The sequence below is a fragment of the Callospermophilus lateralis genome, chromosome 5 (assembly GCF_048772815.1).
Source record: "Callospermophilus lateralis isolate mCalLat2 chromosome 5, mCalLat2.hap1, whole genome shotgun sequence".
NCBI lineage: Eukaryota > Metazoa > Chordata > Mammalia > Rodentia > Sciuridae > Callospermophilus > Callospermophilus lateralis.
In genome coordinates, this window is record NC_135309.1 from 37,353,636 (window position 1) to 37,373,044 (window position 19,409).

General features: G+C 35.5%; 1 protein-coding gene and 1 non-coding gene across 2 annotated transcripts in view; both read right to left on the bottom strand.

Moving 5' to 3' along the window:
* Positions 1-902: 902 nt before the first annotated feature.
* Sar1b (secretion associated Ras related GTPase 1B) overlaps positions 903-19,409 on the bottom strand; it is a 30,351-nt gene continuing 11,844 nt past the window's right edge. The window contains exons 3-7 of the mRNA XM_076856495.2: positions 16,333-16,452; positions 10,522-10,587; positions 8,283-8,386; positions 7,106-7,237; positions 903-6,099 (exon numbers count right to left, since the gene is read on the bottom strand). Of these exons, the coding sequence (XP_076712610.1) occupies positions 5,983-6,099; positions 7,106-7,237; positions 8,283-8,386; positions 10,522-10,587; positions 16,333-16,452 (539 nt within the window). The 3' untranslated portion in view covers positions 903-5,982. The remainder of the gene's footprint in view (positions 6,100-7,105; positions 7,238-8,282; positions 8,387-10,521; positions 10,588-16,332; positions 16,453-19,409) is intronic.
* Positions 17,158-17,233, bottom strand: Trnav-gac (transfer RNA valine (anticodon GAC)). The gene has a single exon. It is a non-coding gene; the product is annotated as a tRNA-Val (tRNA).

The following is a 19,409-nucleotide window of genomic DNA, read 5'->3' on the forward strand; positions in this document are numbered from 1 at the left end:
CAATTAGGAGGATGGTGGCCACTACCCAAAAGGTTCCATTTACATCATTTCCTAGGAACTTTCCCTATTTCCAACAAGGTACTCTTCACACTAGGCTGAATGTTATGACATCTGCATTAGTTGTGTATGCGTGGTACAAATGTCAGTTTAGTTGAAGATTATGTAGCTAAATTTAGGAAAAATAGCTAAATAAATAAGACTTTCTTTTCTTAGCACTGGCTATTTTGGTGCACTGGGATTGAACTCAGGGGAAGCTTTACCATTGAGTTACATCTCCAATTCTTTTTTTTTTTTGAGACAGGATCTTGCTGAGTTGTTTAGACAGGCCTCAAACTTGCAATGCTCCTGCCTCAGCGGGTTTAGTCGCTGAAGTACTAAATTGTTTTATCATGTTTCTCCTAAATAAAATATCCAGAATCCAGCATAAAAAGAGATTCAGATTACTTATTCTGCCCTCAAGAAACCTATCTATTGAATCATAGTCTTTGGTGGGAATTTTTTTTTTTTTTTTAAGCTCCCTAGGAGTTTCTGTGCATACTAAAGTTAGAGAACCTTTAAATAGATAAAACCAACTGGTTGCCTTATTTTTCATATTTCTATTGAGCAGCATTGTGTAAGTTCTATTTCAATTTATCTCTAAGTTGTTTTCAGTCTTACAAAGCAAATAAGAATGTTCGAACAAAGGGAAAATTCTTTGCAATTTTCGAAGTCTTAGAAATTTCTAATGAGCAAAATGAATATTAGAGTTGGATAATAAAAACAGAACTGGGCTGGGGGAAGGAGTTCAGTGGTAGAAGCACTTGCCCAGCATTCACAAGGCCCTGGGTTTGATCTCTAGTGCCGCAAAAAAACAAAAAAGTTAAAACCAAAACACAACAGCAAAATGGAACCAAATACTGGAGTTATTTGACAACCAGGTTAGCATTTTATTTCTCTATTCCTGACACACTCAAATTCATAGGAAGTGAAAAGATAACAGAACAAAATCAAAATAACATACAAACACAATTCAAAAACATTTAACCATCTATTATAGTTGTTCTTTGTAAAATACACAAAAGTAAACAGAAACATCTTCATATAAATTATGCTTAACAATCTGTATATACTGTAAAACAATTGTTATAATTCACACTAAGATCCTAGTGCAAGCAGTGTTCTGTGAAAGTGCAAACAAAGTTAGTGATGAACAATTGATCACCGACTTACCACCTCAACATATTTTGCATTCAGCCAAATACTTTTTATGAATTTTAAAGTAACTTGACCACATTCACCTGAGTGCTCTTGCTTTAGTATGGCAACTGATTATGAGTTCAGGTTAGGAGCAGCACCAGGGAATACAGACACTCATGTGAAGTTGGCCATTCTGACATGAATCTTTATACTTGATAATGACAATTCTGGAAAACAAACAAACAAACAAACAAACAAAAAACCCTTTCTGTCAAAACTATAGAATTGTCACCCTCTTTTAACCCCCCAAATTAAATCTAATTCCCCATTTAAAATGCATGCTTAAGAATCCATGCACTCCAGTGCAATTTTTCCAAAAATAATTCAGCATGAAATCACTTTTCCATTTCTGTCCTAAGATCTGTTTGGGATAGGGACACACCTGAAACTAAAGTTTGTTTTGAATGACCTTGCTTACTTTCCTCTGATGACTTTGGATTCTATTTTAAAGTGGACAAAGTCCTGAAAAATCAATCAATCAATGGCATTGAATATATTAGCTATTTAGTGTTCTAAATTATGAGAACAAAAATCCATTGGTTCAGAACTGCATCTAAAATAGACTGTGGATTTCCTTCCTACTTAGGGATCTTTTAAATTCAAGTGTGTGCATGTGGGTGGTGGGGGTTGGTATATGAGAGGGATGGTTACAGGGCTCAGGAGTGGAAAGGTGGTTTTAACAAAAATCCCATTCACTTTATACACAGAGGCACGGTAATATATTCCAAGAGCTTTTCTGTTGTTGTTGCTGTTAAAAAGCACCAACTTGAATTTCAAAAGAACAACAATAATGGAAATGAGTAGAAGTATTATGCAGTTTTGATAATTCAGTCCTTAATTAGAGCATACCGTTTTTTTCTGAACTCTTGTATTTATAGCAGAACCTGTTTTTTTAATAAGTTTTTATTACTCATTAATTTTGCATTAAGAAATTTATATTTACTGTCGAGTTTTTTCATAAACCTTTATGTCAAAATATGTAAGATTTTTTTGAATACTCGAGGTTTGCTTTTTATTTGTGAAATATCACTAAATATGTCTAAAAATGACCCAAATAGTACATTCTAAATACGATAACTAGGAAATTTTTAAGAAAATATAAGCCGTTTTCGTGTATTCTGATCAAATTTTACTTGGCAATAAATCCTTGGGGGGCTTGGGGTGTAGCTCAGTGGTAGAGTGCTTGCTAAGCATGCATTAAGCCCTGGGTTAAATATCCAGTACTGCGAAAAATAAATAATAAAAATAAAAATAAAAAAAAGTCCTTGTGAATTTCGGTCATGTAAGTGATTAACAAGATCAAAATACCACAATGAGTCACATACCAAATAAAGAGTTTCAGAAATGTAAACTTTTCCCTGAAATAATAACTAGAAGTGTATTGTTTTTAATGATGAAATTTTTGAAAATAATTTTTTCTTTCTTTTTCTTTTTTCTTTGTGGTACTGGGCCTCATACCCGTTAGGCAAGTGCTTTACCACTGATCTAGTCTAGATCCCTAGCCCAGTGATGGGTTTTAAATGTGATTAATAAAATCATTTTCCAGAAGACAATAAACACTATCATCATAGCTAACATCCTATTTTAATGGTTTACAAGTATTTTACATGATGGAAAGTATCATGAAGAAGTGGAACCAGTGGAAAACAATGTTCTGCCTTTATGTTGTAAACCACAGTAAATCTGTATATGGAGGCAGGAAAACAAAACTAAAATTTAGATCTATTGCAGGTAATATCTGAATTCAGACATCTTTGGCACTCATTCAAAAAGATATTGGTTCAACTAAGCCAATGGTGAACAGTATTTTTTTCATATACTTTAGGAGGGCTGGGGATATAGCTCAGTTAGTAGAGTACTTGTCTAGCATGTACAAGGTCCTGGGTTCAATCCCCAAAACCATAAAAAAAAAATCATATATTTTAGAAAACATCTGTTACCAATTTAAAATGCTGTCATTTCCATTCTAAAAATTCACTAAGCCAGGTGTGGTGACACATGCCTGTAATTCCAGCAGAGTTGCTAGGAGGCTGAGGCAGGAGAACTGCAAGTTAGAGGCCAGCCTCAGCAACTTAGTAAGATCCTATCTCTAATAAATAAAAAGGGCTGGGGATGTAGCTCAGTGGTAGTGTGCCCCTGGTTTCAATTCCTAGTACCAAAAAAAAAAAAAAAAAAAAAAAAAAGATTCACCAAGATAAACTAGATGTTATCAACTTAACCACTTATGGTCCAAAAGTATAATAAATAGCAGTCATTCAAACAGATGTGGACTTAAAACTACTTTAAGAATATAAAAGTGGGCTCAGACCTTATAATTGGAGAGTTTTGGACTTCAGATTTTAGAATGTTTTTGCATGATGCCTGTTTGTATAAAATCCAGTCTTAACTTGTATACAACAGTGTTAATAACTATACTTTAACAGCTTTTAGTGTGGGGCACAGAATTAACCTCTTTTCCCTACATTTGCCTAGGAAACACTCCACAGGGGCACATTCATGTACAGAGTTGCCTTCTACATATGTTTCTCTCAATCTGCTTCCCGGAAGGGGAGCTTCGACCTAGTGAATGTGCTCTGGCGAGGTTCTCAGCTGTGGCTGGTTAAATCCTCTGGCTGGGAGTGGAAAGAAAGATGGTTGCAGCTAAGTGTAGCCAGCTCTACTTCTAGTGCCTCGGGACATAAGACTCTTACATTATTGGGAAAATATCCACCATTTAGTGACCTGTTTCTTTGATCCCAGTGTCAGAGCTAGAATGAAGGTTCTCGAACAAACTATTTTACCAAGAACCCGTTAATTTTTTTTCTTTTTACCAATTTATGCCAAAATGATTAGAGTATTATAACAGTTCCTCTAGGAAATACATGCAGAAAGGTATGTCCCTGAAGGTAGTGAAGACAGATACCCATGAACAAGATGCAGTTGTTTTCTAATAGGGCTTAGCTCTGTATAGTCAGGATTTTAGGAGCGAATACTGTAAACCATCTGGCACATAAACCAACAGGCTGCAATGTCATTTTCTAATTTTCCCTTAGTGCTACTGATGTTTCTAGGCAGAGAAGAAATTCTTTCATTTTCACTTAGAAACAAGCTGAAAGTGAAATAGAATAGCCAAATTACTAAAACCAAGTGTTAAGAAATGATCTTGCTGGCTTACTAATTCCTTCCAGTCACATTCCTCAATCTGTATCTGATAGGTTACGTTATCAATGACAGAAAGAAATATACCAACTTTGCCTGGGGAAATGGCTAGAGAAAACACTAGGTTGATATTCAAATTATTCTTGATGGAATTGCAATCTCTTCTCAGTGGAACTGGTTAAATATACTATAAAAACTTGCTTATAATCAGAAGAGAACTCTTATGATTCATTTTGGGCACTTACCTTTCATCTTATTTTACTCATGATGGGAATCTCAGACATATGAAAAGAACTCAACTTCTTAGGAAATTATAATGCTTTTAAAAACCAACTAAATTTTCATTAGTGAGTCTAATAGTGAGGCTGTGGACACTATCACATAGCAAGTTTTACATCTAAAAATGAGTCTTTGTGATTAAAAAGGAAGAGCTAGCTGACAGCAATTAAGAAAAAAAAAAAAAAAAACACATTCATTTTCTTCCTACCAGGAAGCAAAATATCCCAAAGAACGCAGAAGAGCTATAGGATAGAAGTAAAATCCCCACAGAACAAGCTGTTTCTTTGTCCTTAGATATGCAGGTCTATACAATGAAACTGTGCATAGGATCCTACCTGTTGCGTGCCCTGGGAAGTACCTATAAATGAGACTTGTGCCTGTCACTATTTTTGGCAAAGTACAGGTTACCAAACTAGATACCAGTTAGACTTGAGCACTTCAGCATTAGATAAGTGGGATGGAACTACAAGGCCTAGGAAACTGAGGCTCAACCTTGCATACTGTAGATGTGCTTTTCTTCAGAAGGTTGATCCCACAGGGACTGGGACATACAGTCCACCAGCACTGGAAATGGCAGCATTACTGATAAAAATACACATGATTCCAAGAGAAATGTGGTACCAGGTGCAACCAACTACAACTGTTACATTGTAAATGCAAAAGCCTTTAGGGACTTAAACATTATTCTAAATATTCTAAAGGAATTTCCTTTCCCAAAACCCTCTCCTGTATATTAAATATTTTAAAATTTAAGAATATACTTAGTTAAATAAGACACATTCAAATGAAACATTTGCCCAACAAGGACACCAAACATCAGAGTTTGTTTTATTGCATGACGTTTGCATAAGAAAAAGTATTATTGAAAATTGTAAGGCATCATGCAATCATTGATAAGCTAATTATTAACTGTACACTCGAGAGGCAGACAAATGATCTAAAATTTAAAAACTAGTACCAGAAAAGTACATAAAAAATTTAACATGATGAGCTTTTAAATATGGTTTATATTTGTAGATTCACAATGTTAAAAAGTGCTTCAAATGTACTGCTGCAAAGTTGCTCTTTATAAATGGTGCTGGGGTAAACGTCAGATTATAAACTTTAAAAACTATTTGTATGGAATTAGAAAGCAAACATTGGGATATTCAAACTTACTTGAATCAGTTTTCAATTCTCAAATTAAGTTGATATAATATTAATAATCTAAAAAACATCTATTTTAAATCCAACAAAAGTCTATTGAATTCAAGTTATGCATGTTGAGTGATCAACTCTCTGAGTAGGCCTGAATGTGAGACCTGGAGCAGAGGCGGGTTGATGTCGATGTTAATCAATGTACTGTGCCATCCAGCGGAATCCTTCTCCATAACCTTGTCTTTTGAGCACACTGCACATGAAAACTTCTAAAGGTCGGGCATTCAGTTCTTTCAGAGATACATTGCCCTGGAAGAGAAGAGAGAAACGTTGGAGCTTTATGAAATAAAAGCTCTACTCCTCAGTAGATAGTAGGTTCTACTTTATGTTTTTAATATTTATCTTTTCATTGTAACTGGACACAATAACTTTATTTTATTTATTTATTTTTATGTGGTGCTAAGGATTGAACCCAGGGTCTCGAATGTGCTAGGTGAGCACTCTACCGCTGAGCCCCAGCCCCAGCCCAAGAATAAAAATATTCTATCATAGAAAAAAATACAAAGTGGCTTCATGGATAATAGAGGCAAACATTCTGAGTAGGTTTATGACCAAACTAGATATTTTTAATGTAAAGCTGACTTATTAAAAAGAAGACAAATGGGTGTGGTGGTGTATGACTATAATCCCAGCAATTTAGGTGGCTAAGGCAGGAGGATGGTGATTTCAAAGCCAGCCATAGCAATTTAGTGAGGCCCTAAGCAACTCAGTGAGATCCTGTCTGTAAATAAAATACAAAAAAAGGGTGGCGATGTGGCTCAGTAGTTAAGTGCCCCTGGGTTCAATCCCTAGTACCAAAAAAAGAAAAAAGAAAAAAAAAAAAAAAGCTTGTATAATTTAAAGACACTTTTAAAATATATATATATATATATATTTTAGAGAGAGAGAGAGAGAGAGAGAGAGAGAGAGAGAATTTTTTTAATATTTATTTTTCAGTTATCGCGGACACAACATCTTTGTTGGTATGTGGTGCTGAGGATCGAACCCGGGCCACACACATGCCAGATGAGCGCACTACCACTTGAGCCACATCCCCAGCCCAAATATATATATTTTCCAGTGTAATGGATACAATACCTTTATTTTATTTATTTAGTTTTACATGGTGCTGGGGATCCAATCCAGGGCCTCACACATGCTAGGCAAGCACTCTACTTCTGAGCTACAACACTAGCCCCTAATTTAAAGACACTTTTACTGCAGAATTAAATATTCACATCTGTCAAACCTTTTTTTTTTTTTTTTTTTTTTTTACCTTTCCTGTTGTCTGACCATATAAACCAAACATTTCTCGTAATCTCTCTTCACTGATAGCTTCAGGTCTGTCAATCTTATTCCCAAGAATCAGTATAGGCACATTTGCAATGGTTTCATCTGTCATTAGTGACTAAAAAAAAAAAAAAAAAAAAAGAGCAAAAAAATACAAAAACAATCAAGGACTCATTCTCTACATTACACAACATGCTGATTTTTTTGGCAAACTTTTCCCACATCTTAAGGTAAATACAATGGACTCATAAATTTGATTCTTATGTCTCCCAAAAGCTCTTTCTGTAAATGTTCATTCTGCTCACTATGTAAATCAGTGAGGTAGAGTTGCTACAGCTAACCCCTTGGAGGTGAGCAGACATCATTTCACTTCTGGTTCTGCTGCTTATGAGTTGCAACCATAGGCAAGTTAGCTTCACAGAAGCTCAGAGAGAATAGAGAATAGTAGCACCTACCTTATGGAATTGATGTGAGAATTAAATGAAGTAATAGTGCACGTCTACAATGCCTGGCACATAGGAGGAATCAGGAACTCCCAGACCATGTCCCATGACCACAGAATCCATTTGGACTACTCCATATAAAGGAGTATTTGTCTGCTCTGGGCAGAGGTATGATTTGCTTCAGTAAAAGCACAGAGCTACTTACCCTTTGGTCCCAGATCTATTTCTGGTCTTATCTGTTATTCCTGAGACCCTTTATAAAGCATCTGGCCTGGGAGGGGAAAGGAGAGGTAGCTAAACATGTACCTGCTCACTTTTGGAAGTGGTGACAAAGATGACATGTTATACTATTTCTAAATTCTAGCCAATTCCTGAAGAAATGGCATTCTAAGAAGGACTAGGGACTCAAGATAAACCCCACTCCAAGAATGCAGTACACATGAAATATACTAGGATGGGCACACTTTGTAGAGGGTGAACCCCTAGAAGAGTCTTTAAGAAGGTTGTCTATGTTCATGTTTCCTCAATAGCTACAATTACTGCAAGTAATTCCTGCATTAAGTAGTAATCACTACTTAAAGCAATCACTAAGCTCAACAAGTTTTCAGGAGTTTCATCAGAGAGTACAGAAAGGCTGCATTCTGACACCATATTTCCAATTTATTTCTTCAGGTTTACCAGAGTGATTTTACTATGCTTAGTTTTAATTATTTAACTTACATCAAGTTCTTCTTTTGATTCTAACAGCCTTTCATGGTCTGCACAATCCACAAGAAATACAATGCCATTGATAGCAGGAAGGTAGTTTTTCCATACTCTTCGGGCTAACAAAAACAATCAGGAGTTAGAGAATTTATTTGCTGGTCAAACCTAGCAGATGGTTTGAATGAAGTGTCCAACAAGATAGTAAAGAATAGCCAGATGTGGTAGTGCACACCTATGATCCCAGTGGCTCAGGAGGCTGAGACAGGAGGATCGCAGGTTCAAAGCCAGACTTAGCAATGGCAAGGTGCCAGGCAACTTAGTGAGACCTTGTCTCTAAATAAAATACAGAACAGGACTAGGGATGTGGCTCAGTGGTTAAGTGCCCCTGAGGTTCCATCCTCAGTACCAAAAAAAAAAAAAGATATTAAGAGTAGTTCTCCAAGGTGGGCACAGTGACACACACTTGTAATCCTAGCAACTTGGGAGGCTGAGGCAGGTGGCTTGCATGTTGGCAGCCAGTCTCTACAACTTAGCAAGACCCTATATCAAAATAAAAAATGAGCTACATCCCCAGCCCTATTTTGTATTTTATTTAGAAACAGGGTCTCACTGAGTTGCTTAGCGCCCCTCGCCATTGCTGAGGCTGGCTTTGAACTCAAGATCCTCCTGTCTCAGCCTCCCAAGCTGCTGGGATTACAGGCATGGCACACTGCGCCCAGCTAGATTATAATTCTTACTAATCTTCACATCCCCAAAATTAATTTATATATATATAAACAATTATTTTATGTATCAATTATTTTATGTATCAAATGTGCTTACACTAGCCACAACCATTTAAAATCCTTTCAAATATACATAAGATCAGCTTTTTAGAATGCCCATTAACTCTGTAATATGCATTAGTTATGATTTACTATGTGCTGGACATTGTCAAGTACTTTTGGGGATAAAAAAAACAAATTTAGATTTCTGTAGAATTTTAGTCCTACAATTTAATTTAGGAGATAAGATAGTCTTTCCCAAGCTTGCTGCAGACCTGTGCTCAAACACTGTAAAGTCTAAGGAAGCTAAACTGAGAGCACTCTAAGCTGGGAGTGGCTTCCCCGGGAAGGCAGCAGAATGTACACTGGGCCCTGAACTAGTTACTTATATACACATGGGGATGGCATGAGCAAAAGCACAGAGATCACTAAGCTTTGGTTTGGATGGAATAAAGAGAATGGGACTGTGTGCAGTAGCTCACACTTAGGCAGGAACATTACCAATTTAAGGCTAGCCTGGGCAAATAGTGAGACCCTGTCTATTGATAAATTTTTTTTTTTTTTTTTAAAGAGAGAATGAGAGTGTGAGAGAGAGAGAGAATTTTTTAATATTAATTTTATTTTAGTTATCGGCAGATACAACATCCTTGTTTGTATGTGGTGCTGAGGATCGAACCCAGGCCGCACGCATGCCATGCGAGCGCGCCACCACTTGAGCCACATCCCCAGCCCGATAAATTTTTTTTTTGAGAATATTTTTTTAATATTTATTTCTTAGTTTTTTTCTCAGCGGACACAACATCTTTGTTTGTATGTGGTGCTAAGGATTGAACCCAGGCCGCACGCATGCCAGGCAAGTGCGCTACCGCTTGAGCCACATCCCCAGCCCCGATAAAAATTTTTAAAAGACTGGTTATGTAGCTCTGTGGTAGAGGGTTTGCTTACATGCTCAAGGCCCTGGTTTATGCTGAATCCCAGAACCACCAAAAGAAAATAATAATAATAGTAATAATAATAGAAATAAAATAAAATACAATAAAATAAAGGGTGAGGGAGGGAATGGAGAGGAGAATATCAGGGAAAAAAAGACAAATCCATAGTACATACCAGAGACACTGAATGCCAGATCAATAAATTTGGCCTTATTATTTTAAGTAATGAATTATCTACTGAAGCTGTTTTCAGAGCAGATACATATTCACAACATAATTACAACAACAGATGAAAGGTAGACTGAAGCAGAAAGAATGGAAGCTAAATTTCACTCATATTTTTAATCACCATAAGCAATTTACACTAAAACTGACCAGGAATATTATGAAAATTACCTCTTGCTTTTAAAGCATTTATCTGGGGGTAATAATAATCCCTAAACTTTAAGTCTACTCTGGCTTTGCTTAAATAGAACGAGATTTCATGCACTGGAACATAATGGCCTTTCGACCAAGTTAAAATAAAACAAAGTGACTGTAATAGTAACAGAATCTTACCTTGAACATGTCCACCCAGATCAAAAGTTGTAAAAGTCATACCAGCAATAGTTAATTCTTCTGAAGCTAAAAAAAATAATACAATATTTTTATGATATAAAAATTAGAAATTCATTCAGAGCATGCATTATAACAATATTTGATTTACTGTAATTACAAATAAGGACAATGAAACATTTAGGAACTAGTAAAAGAATATTTTGTTATGATTAGTTATAATCCAATTAAAACAGATAATATAACACAAAAAATCATAATAGCCAATTCTGATATTCACTATCCATAATAAATCTAACATTTGTTTTTCCTTTTCTCATTTCTGCCGAAAATATTAACCTAGACAATTATGGTTCTGAATTCAAATGACTATTCCAATCTAAAACATTTTCATGTAATTCTTTATTTTGAAGGGGAATACTGGGGATTGACCTTAGGGTCCTTCAGCCACTGAATCACATCCCCAACCCTATTTTGTACTTTATTTAGAGATAGGATCTCACTGAGTTGCTTAACCCCTCATTTTTGCAGAGGCTGGCTTTGAACTCATGATCCTCACACCTCAGCCTCCCAAGCCGCTGGGATTACAGGCATGCACCACTGTATCCAGCTCTTGTAATTCTTCTTAAATGATGCAGGTGAAATAATCTAATAATATTTTCTTATGGCCATCATAAAACATTCTTCCCCGGCAACTGTTGGGGATTAAACCTAGTACCTCCAGGTATTCTACCATTGAGCAATATCCCCAGTCCCAAGACAGTCTAAAAGCAAACAGAATTTATAATAAAAAACTGGAAACATTACTTCTTCAATTTTTTTCTGCTCTTTCCTTTCTCCTTCTGGAATTTCACTTACAAGTCTCTTAGACTACCTTATATTGTCTTATAAGTCACTGAGGCTCTTTTTATTTTCCTTTCAGTCATTTTTCTCTCTGTGCTTCATTCTTTTTTTTTTGTAAGCAGCAAAGAGAGTTCGGTCCTCCTCGCATACACAGCAACTGGTGACGATGAGAGGCCTCTGTGCTTCATTCGGTATAGTGCCTATCACTGGTCTTTCCTTCTGCAGTATTGCCACTAATTTGCTGTTAATCCTATCCAAAGAAATTTTCATTGTTAGAAGTTTCATTTGGGGGCTGGGGATGTGGCTCAAGCGGTAGCGCGCTCGCCTGGCATGCGTGCGGCCCGGGTTCGATCCTCAGCACCACATACAAAGAGTTGTGTCTGCCAAAAACTAAAAATAAATATTAAAATTCTCTCTCTCTCACTAAAAAAATAAATAAATAAATAAATAAGTTTCATTTGGGGCTGGGCATGGTGGTGCAGGCCTATAATTGCAGAGATTTGGGAGGCTGAAGCAGGAGAATCACAAATTTAAAAACAGCTTCAGCTACTCAGCAAGACTCTATCTCAAAATAAAAAATAAAAATGGCTGGGGATGTGGCTCAGTAATTAAGTGCCCCTGGGTTCAATCCTTGGTTTAAAAAAAAAAAAAAGTTCCATTTGGTTCCATCTTCCATTTCTCTCCTCATTAAGTACATGTTTTCCTTTAAATCCTTGGGCATACATCAGCTTTTTTTTTTTTAGAGAGAAAGAGAGAATTTTTTAATATTTATTTTTAAAAATTTTTAATATTAAATTTTTTAATATTTATTTTTTAAAATTTTTAATATTTATCTTTATTTTATTTTTATATGGTGCTGAGGATCAAACCCAGGCAAGCGCGTTATGCTTGAGCCACATCCCCAGCCCACAACAGCTGTCTTAATGACCTTATCTATCCATTCCATCCTCTTCTATCACTTTTGGGTTTGTTTCTTCTGATTGCATTTTCTCCTCACTTCTCTAGTTCTTTACGTGTCTAGTAATTTTAACAATGGATGCTAAATTTTGTTGTATTTCTTTGGATTTTTGCCTTGGAGGACTGTAAATTGCTTGTAGATTCATTTTTAAGTTCTGTTAGGAAAAAACAGCTTTTCTTTGGGGCTATTTTAGCCCCACTACTAAAGTATGATCCCTCTGGGTCCTCTATTCAATGCCTGTGTATCTGATCAAATATGCTCATTCTAGATAGTAGGACTTGAATATTCACAGTCCTTTGTAAGCTTTAGTAATGATTTGGCTGATAGCTCCCTATAATTGTTCTTTCTCCAGAAATGATTCCTTGATTAACCTTGTGGAGTTTTTGTTCTATGCATGTACAGAATGGTGTTCAGCCATGCACATTTCTAGAGTTATTTCTCTCGAGCTCCCCCTTCCCTCCCAACAAACTCTCATTACTTTGGCCTCCCCAAAGTCTGTTCTCTTGACTCCAACTTAGCAAGACTAGAGGGCTATGTTTGGGTTTCCTTTCTTTGCACAATGGTCTGAAAATTACCTCCTATCAGAAAGCTAGAATAAAGAAGTTTTCCTTCTTTCAGGAATTATAATCTTGTGCAACTGCCCAATCCTTGAAAACAGTTGTAGTCATATGATTTTTCTGTCTAGTTATCTAATCATTTATAGTGAAAGAATAATTTCATACTGTTACTCTTCCTTCCAGACCAGAAAAAGAAGTTCTCCCATAGTTACAGTGGAAGTGCTAGTGTTAACTACTCTAGCTCAGAGTAGTTTATTTTATTAACAAACTATTGTTAGAGTAGCAAATGAATTAAATATTTATATAATCATTGTTCAAAGTCACTAACCATAAGGAAAAGATAATGCTTGGATATGGCTGGCAAACTACTTCTATGGTTATAATCACCAATACACTCTTCATTCTGTTTTTTTTTTTTTTTTTGAAGTCCTGGTTTAATTAAGATACAGAACACTGTTAAAACATCCCAGAAAAGTCCCCTATTGTCTCCTCCCAGTTAATTACCAGCTCCACGCCCCAGAAACAAACATTAATCTGAATTCTATCACCATAGGTTAGTTTTGCCTGTTCTCAAATATGAGATAAATATACAGCAGGTAACTTTTGGTGATCAGCTTATTCTGTGTAGTATAATATGACTGAATGTAGTTTATCCCCTTTCTTGCTGAGTTGTATCCCACTGCATATTCATTCTTTTTTAAATAGACATCTGAGGTGTTTCTAGTTTTTTGGCAACTACAAAATAAAGCTGGATTAAAGACTCCTGTATAAACTTTTTGGTAAATAGGTCTTCATTTTTCTTGGATAAAACACCTAAAGTAGAATTGTTATATCACAGGATATATGTATGTTACCTTTTTTTTTTTTTTTTTTTTTTTTTGTGGTGCTGTGGATTGAACCCAGGGCCTTGTTCATGCAAGGCAAGCACTCTACCAACTGAACTATATCCCCAGCCTTCACATATATTTTATATATATATATATATATATATATATATATATATATATATATATATACACACACACACACACACACACACAATTTTTTAGTTGTAGTTGGATACAATACCTTTATTTTATTTATTTTTATGTGGTGCTGAGGATTGAACCCAGGGCCTTGCAGGTGCTAGGTGAGCACCCTACTGCTGAGCTTCAGCCCCTCACATATTCTTTTAATTAAAAAATGTGAGCTGAAAATAATGTTAGCTGCAGCAAAGTGAAGACAGCATCTGTTTAGTGCCACTGTTGTATCCCTAGCATTTAGAAAAATGTTTGATTTTGAAGTAAGCACTAACAGTATTGTTCTTGTATCAGAATCTTATTTATCAAGCCCCCCCTCTTCTAATATAAAAAATATTTATCAATTTTATGAAATGTTCCTTTTCTAACCTAATAGTTTTATGGAAAAAAATAGTTTTGTTCTGTTCTCCTTCCTTAGTCATTTTTCACCCCCACTACAGGGGATTGAACAAGGGCACTCTACCACTGAGATACATTTTGAGTCTTTTTTATTTTGAGATAGATTCTCACTAGAGTTTGGCCTTAAACTTACTTCCTCAGTCTCCAGAACAGCTGGGATTATAGGTGGGTGTTACCACACCTGCTCTTTGAACATTTACTGAACAACTATTATCTGCTTTTTGGTCTAGTTTTCAATTTTATACTCCTTATTAAAGCTATACTGGCTCTGATATGTGACTTCTAACACACAATAAGGCAGGGAGAGAAGAGAAGTTCATTAGATTACACAAAAGAGAATGAAAGGAAAGAAGGAGGGATGAGAACAGGAAAGACAGTAGAATGAATTGGACATAACTTTCCTACATTCATATATGAATACATGATCAGTGTAACTCCACATCATGTACAACCATAAGAATGGGAAGTTACACTCTATGTATGTATAACATGACAGAAACAAACTGTCATGTATATCTAAAGAGAACAAGTTTAAACACACACACACACACACACACACACACACATACATACATATATACACAAAACAAAAATTAAAAAAAAAATAAAGCTACACCAGGCTGGGATTACAGCTCAGTGTTAGAGCACTTGCCTAGTACGTGCAAGGACCTGGGTTCCGTTGCTGGCTCCACAATAAATAAACACACTCCTTAATCTATCATTAATCTTTTTTTTTTTTCCCCAGGGCTGAGGACCAGACTCAGGGCCTTGCGTGTGCTAGGCAAGCGCTCTGCCACTGAGCTAAATCCCCCAACTCCACATCATTAATCTTGTATTATCTTTCTTTAAACATTGTACCTACCTGATTTATAATCTTTCACTAGCAAAAGTAAGGTCACAGGTATGTATAAATTCATTTTAGGCCGGGCATGGCAGCATACACCTATAATCTCTGTGACTCAAGAGGCTAAGGCAGGAGGATCACAAGTTCAAAACTAGCCTCAGCAACTTAGCAAGGCCCTAAGCAATCCAGAAAGATCCTGTCTCTACATAAAAAAGGGCTGAGGATGTGGGTCAATGGTTAAATGTCCCTGGGTTCAATCCTGAGTATACCCTACCCCAAATCATTTTAACATTAGCTTTATTTTCTAAAACATACTCATTAAATAAACTTATTTCAGGATGGTATGCATTAAGTAATTTACAGGATGATTACTAATGTCTTTCTAAAAGAAAATAGGGAAGTACTTTAAAAATTGCTTTATAATTTTTAAAAATATTTTTAGTTGTAGATGGACATAATAACTTTATTATTTATTTTTATGTGGTGGTGAGGATTGAACCCAGTGCCTCATACATGCTAGGCAAGTGCTCTACTACCGAGCCACAACCCCAGCCCCTGCTTTATAATTTTCTACATCAGTACATGCCCTGTTTTTTGGCATAATTCTATAGTGTTTATTTTTAAAATATTTATTTATATCGTGGCACCAGGGATTAAACTAGGGGCCTGGTGCATGCTAGCCATTTGCTGTACTTCTGAGCTACATCCTTAGCCTCCGTCAGCCTCACATCCTTTAGCATGGGTTTATATTAGATATTGTTGACATTTTCAGGAATTAAAAAAATAACTGAGTAACAAGTTGAGCGTTACCAGCAATGTATAAAACCATAAACTATCTACTGAGCAAGTGACTAAAATAGTTTGGTTTTAAAATACATAAGAAATTCAGGCTATATAAACAAGATAATCACGACTATATACTGATCATGTCATAATCTCTGAGAATTTTTTTAAGTTTTTTAGCTAGAAAAGGAAGTAGTAATAGATAAAATAGTATGAGTATTATTTGAAGACCTAAATATATTCCTTGGAACCAAGTAATTTATTATTTATTATACTATTTTAGGAACAGTTCACACAAACTGATCATAATATATCCATCAAAAACAAACAAAAACAAATCCCTTTTGGTTAGTGCATATGACTCAGCATCACTTTAATCAAGTATTATGTCAGATGGGGGAATATACTTACTGGGATGTAAGGTTGGGACATGTTGTCCAAGTCTGTCATCTTTTAGCATGTGTAGCAATGTTGTTTTTCCCGCATTATCCAGTCCAAGAAATACCAATTTACCGGTTTTCTTATATAATCCTGTAGATTAAAAGCTCTGATTAGTCAAAGTGATATTGACATAGATTATTCAAATGACTTTAAATTTTGCCCGAATAAGCATGAATTTCTAAATTTATTTTCAGTCTTAACAGAACTATTTTACATCTATTCATGATTTGGGACTTCAAATAATTAAAAAACTAAACTTGACAACAGTTGGTGAAATATTTGTATTTCCTAACCATATCTGCAATAGTAAAAAGCTGATACATTCACAATTTAGAGGTAAAATCTGTGTTCTTTATTAGAAAAACACTGAAAAAATACTTGACATCATGTATTTATAAAGCTAGACTGAGGAAAAAAATGTTTGTTTGTTTTTGTTATTAGGGATTAAACCCAAAAGAACCCTAATACTGAGCTATATCCCCAGCCCTTTTTATTTATTTATTTATTTATTTAAGTTGTAGATGGATACAATCTTTATTTATTTATTTTTATGTGGTGCTGAGGATCAAACCCAGTGCCTCATATGTGTAAGGCAGGCACTCTACCACTGAGCTACAACACCAGACCAGCCCTTTTTATTTTTTATTTTGAGAGAGGGTCTTACTAAGTTGCTTAGGGCCTCACTAAATTGCTGAGGCTGGCCTTGAACTTGCAATTCTCCTGCCTCAGCCTCCCCAGTTGCTGGGATTATAGTTGTGTACCACCCTACCCAGCAAGGATAATTTTTTTTTTTTTTGCTGGTGCTGGGAATTGAACCCAGGGCCTTGTGCATGTCAGGCAAGCACTCTACCAACTGAGTTATATCCCCAGCCTGAAGGAAATTTTTAAATAAAGTTTTGTTTTGTTTAAAATTCTGAGGATGGAGCAGTCTATCTCTGAGCTATATCCCCAGCACTTTTAAATTTTATTTATTTATTTATTTAAATTTATTTATTTGGTATCAAGAATTGAACCCTGAGCCATGTCCCCAGCCCTTTTTTAAAATAATTTTTTTGGTAGTTGTGTATGGACAGAATGCCTTTATTTTATTACTTATTTTTATGTGGTGCTAAGGATAGAACTGAGCTACAGCCCCAGCCCCCAGCTCTTTTTATATATTTTTTATTTTGAGACAAGATCTGGCTACATTACTTAGGGCCTTGATAAGTTACTGAGGCTAGCTTTGAACTTGTGATCCTCCTCTCAGCTTCCGGGGCCACTGGAATTACAGGTCTGTGCCACCATGCCCAACCCAGTCCTTTTTAAAAAAAAAAAATTAAATTTTTTCATTTTGGGCCAAGGTCTTACTAAATTGCTGAAGTTGGACTTTAACATTTGATCTTGTCTCAGCAGTTCAAGTCATTGGAATTACAGTCCTGTGTCACCATGCCTGATTAAAAACAGATTTTTTTTTCATGAATGAAAACAAGTATTTTTGGTGAAAAAATAACAGTGAGCATTCTTTCAGCTAAAAAGTTAAGAGGTTAATTGTTGAATTTAATTTAACTTACTAAATTAGACTAAACTGTTGATCATAGGATTATATAAAACTAAGCTAGAACAACAGAAACAAAAATCCCAAGTATATAATCTTAGACATATCAATGAGGCAATGATAAATTTTTAAATGCTGAAAATGCAGCATTGATCAATTTATAGTAGACTGGCATTTAAAAGCTAAATATTGAACTTCATTCCTTTTTTGCTAGTACTGGGGATCAAACCCAGAGCCTCACACATGCTAGGCAACCATTCCACCATTGAACAACATCTCCAGTTCTGTTTTATTTTGGAACAAGGTCTTGATAAACTGCCCAGCCTGGCCTTGAATTGGTGATCCTCCTGCCTGAACCTCCTGAGCAGCTGGGATTACACGTGTGTACCACCATGTCTGGCTTTAACTTTACTTTTTAAAATCAAATTTTGAGGCTGGGACTTAAAGCCAGGGCCTCACACAGTCTAAGCATATACTTTACCACTAAGCTATACCCTCAACCTTCAACTTTCTTAGGTGCTTAGTTTTCTAACCCCATAGAATTGCAAGAGAACACAGGACTTATCTTTACTCATGGCAGAAGCTCAAAAAAATATTTACTCAATTAATAAATGAGGTTTTTAGGATATTAAGCACTTATGGTTTTTCTTTCTTTTTTTTCTTATTCTGCTTTCCCCTTTAATTTTTTATAATATCTTTTATTTGTTCTAATTAGTTACACATGACAATAGAATGCATTTTGACACATCATACTCAAATGGAGGCTTATGATTTTTCTTGTGCATTTGTGTGTGTTATGTGTGTGGTACTGGGGACTAAGCCTAGGGTACACTACCACTGAGCTACATCCCCAGACCTTTTTATTTTTTTTATTTTGAGAAAAAGTATCACTAAATTGCCAAGGCTGACCTCAAACTTACGATAGTCCTGCCTCAGCCTCTTGAGTAGCTAGATTACAGATGTGCAATCGACTACAAAATTTATTTCCTTTGTCAAGAAAATGTTCATGGAAGAAGAAATATTTATATAAGAGATATAATTCTGTAAGCACTGTGACCTGTCTGAAACTATGCCATGAAATCCAGTTTAAAAGATTGATGATTACAGAGAGACTAAATGCAGGGTAAAATTTGAAAATCAGGAGACTGGGAATATCTTCAAATGTTTGTTAATTATTCCAATAATAAAGCCATATATATATATATATATATATATATATATATATATGTATGTATATATCAACAGAAGTTAATTTGACCAGGCACACTGGGAATATCTTCAAATGTTTGTTAATTATTCCAATAATAAAGCCATATATATACATATATATATATATGTATATATATATATACATATATATGCATGTATCAACAGAAGTTAATTTGGCCAGGCACAGTGGTGCATACCTGTAATCCCAGCTATTAGGAGGCTAAGGCAGGAGAATTGCAAGTTTGAGACTAGCAGAGGCAACAAAAAATTTAAAGGGCTGGGGATGTAGCTCAGTGGTAAATTG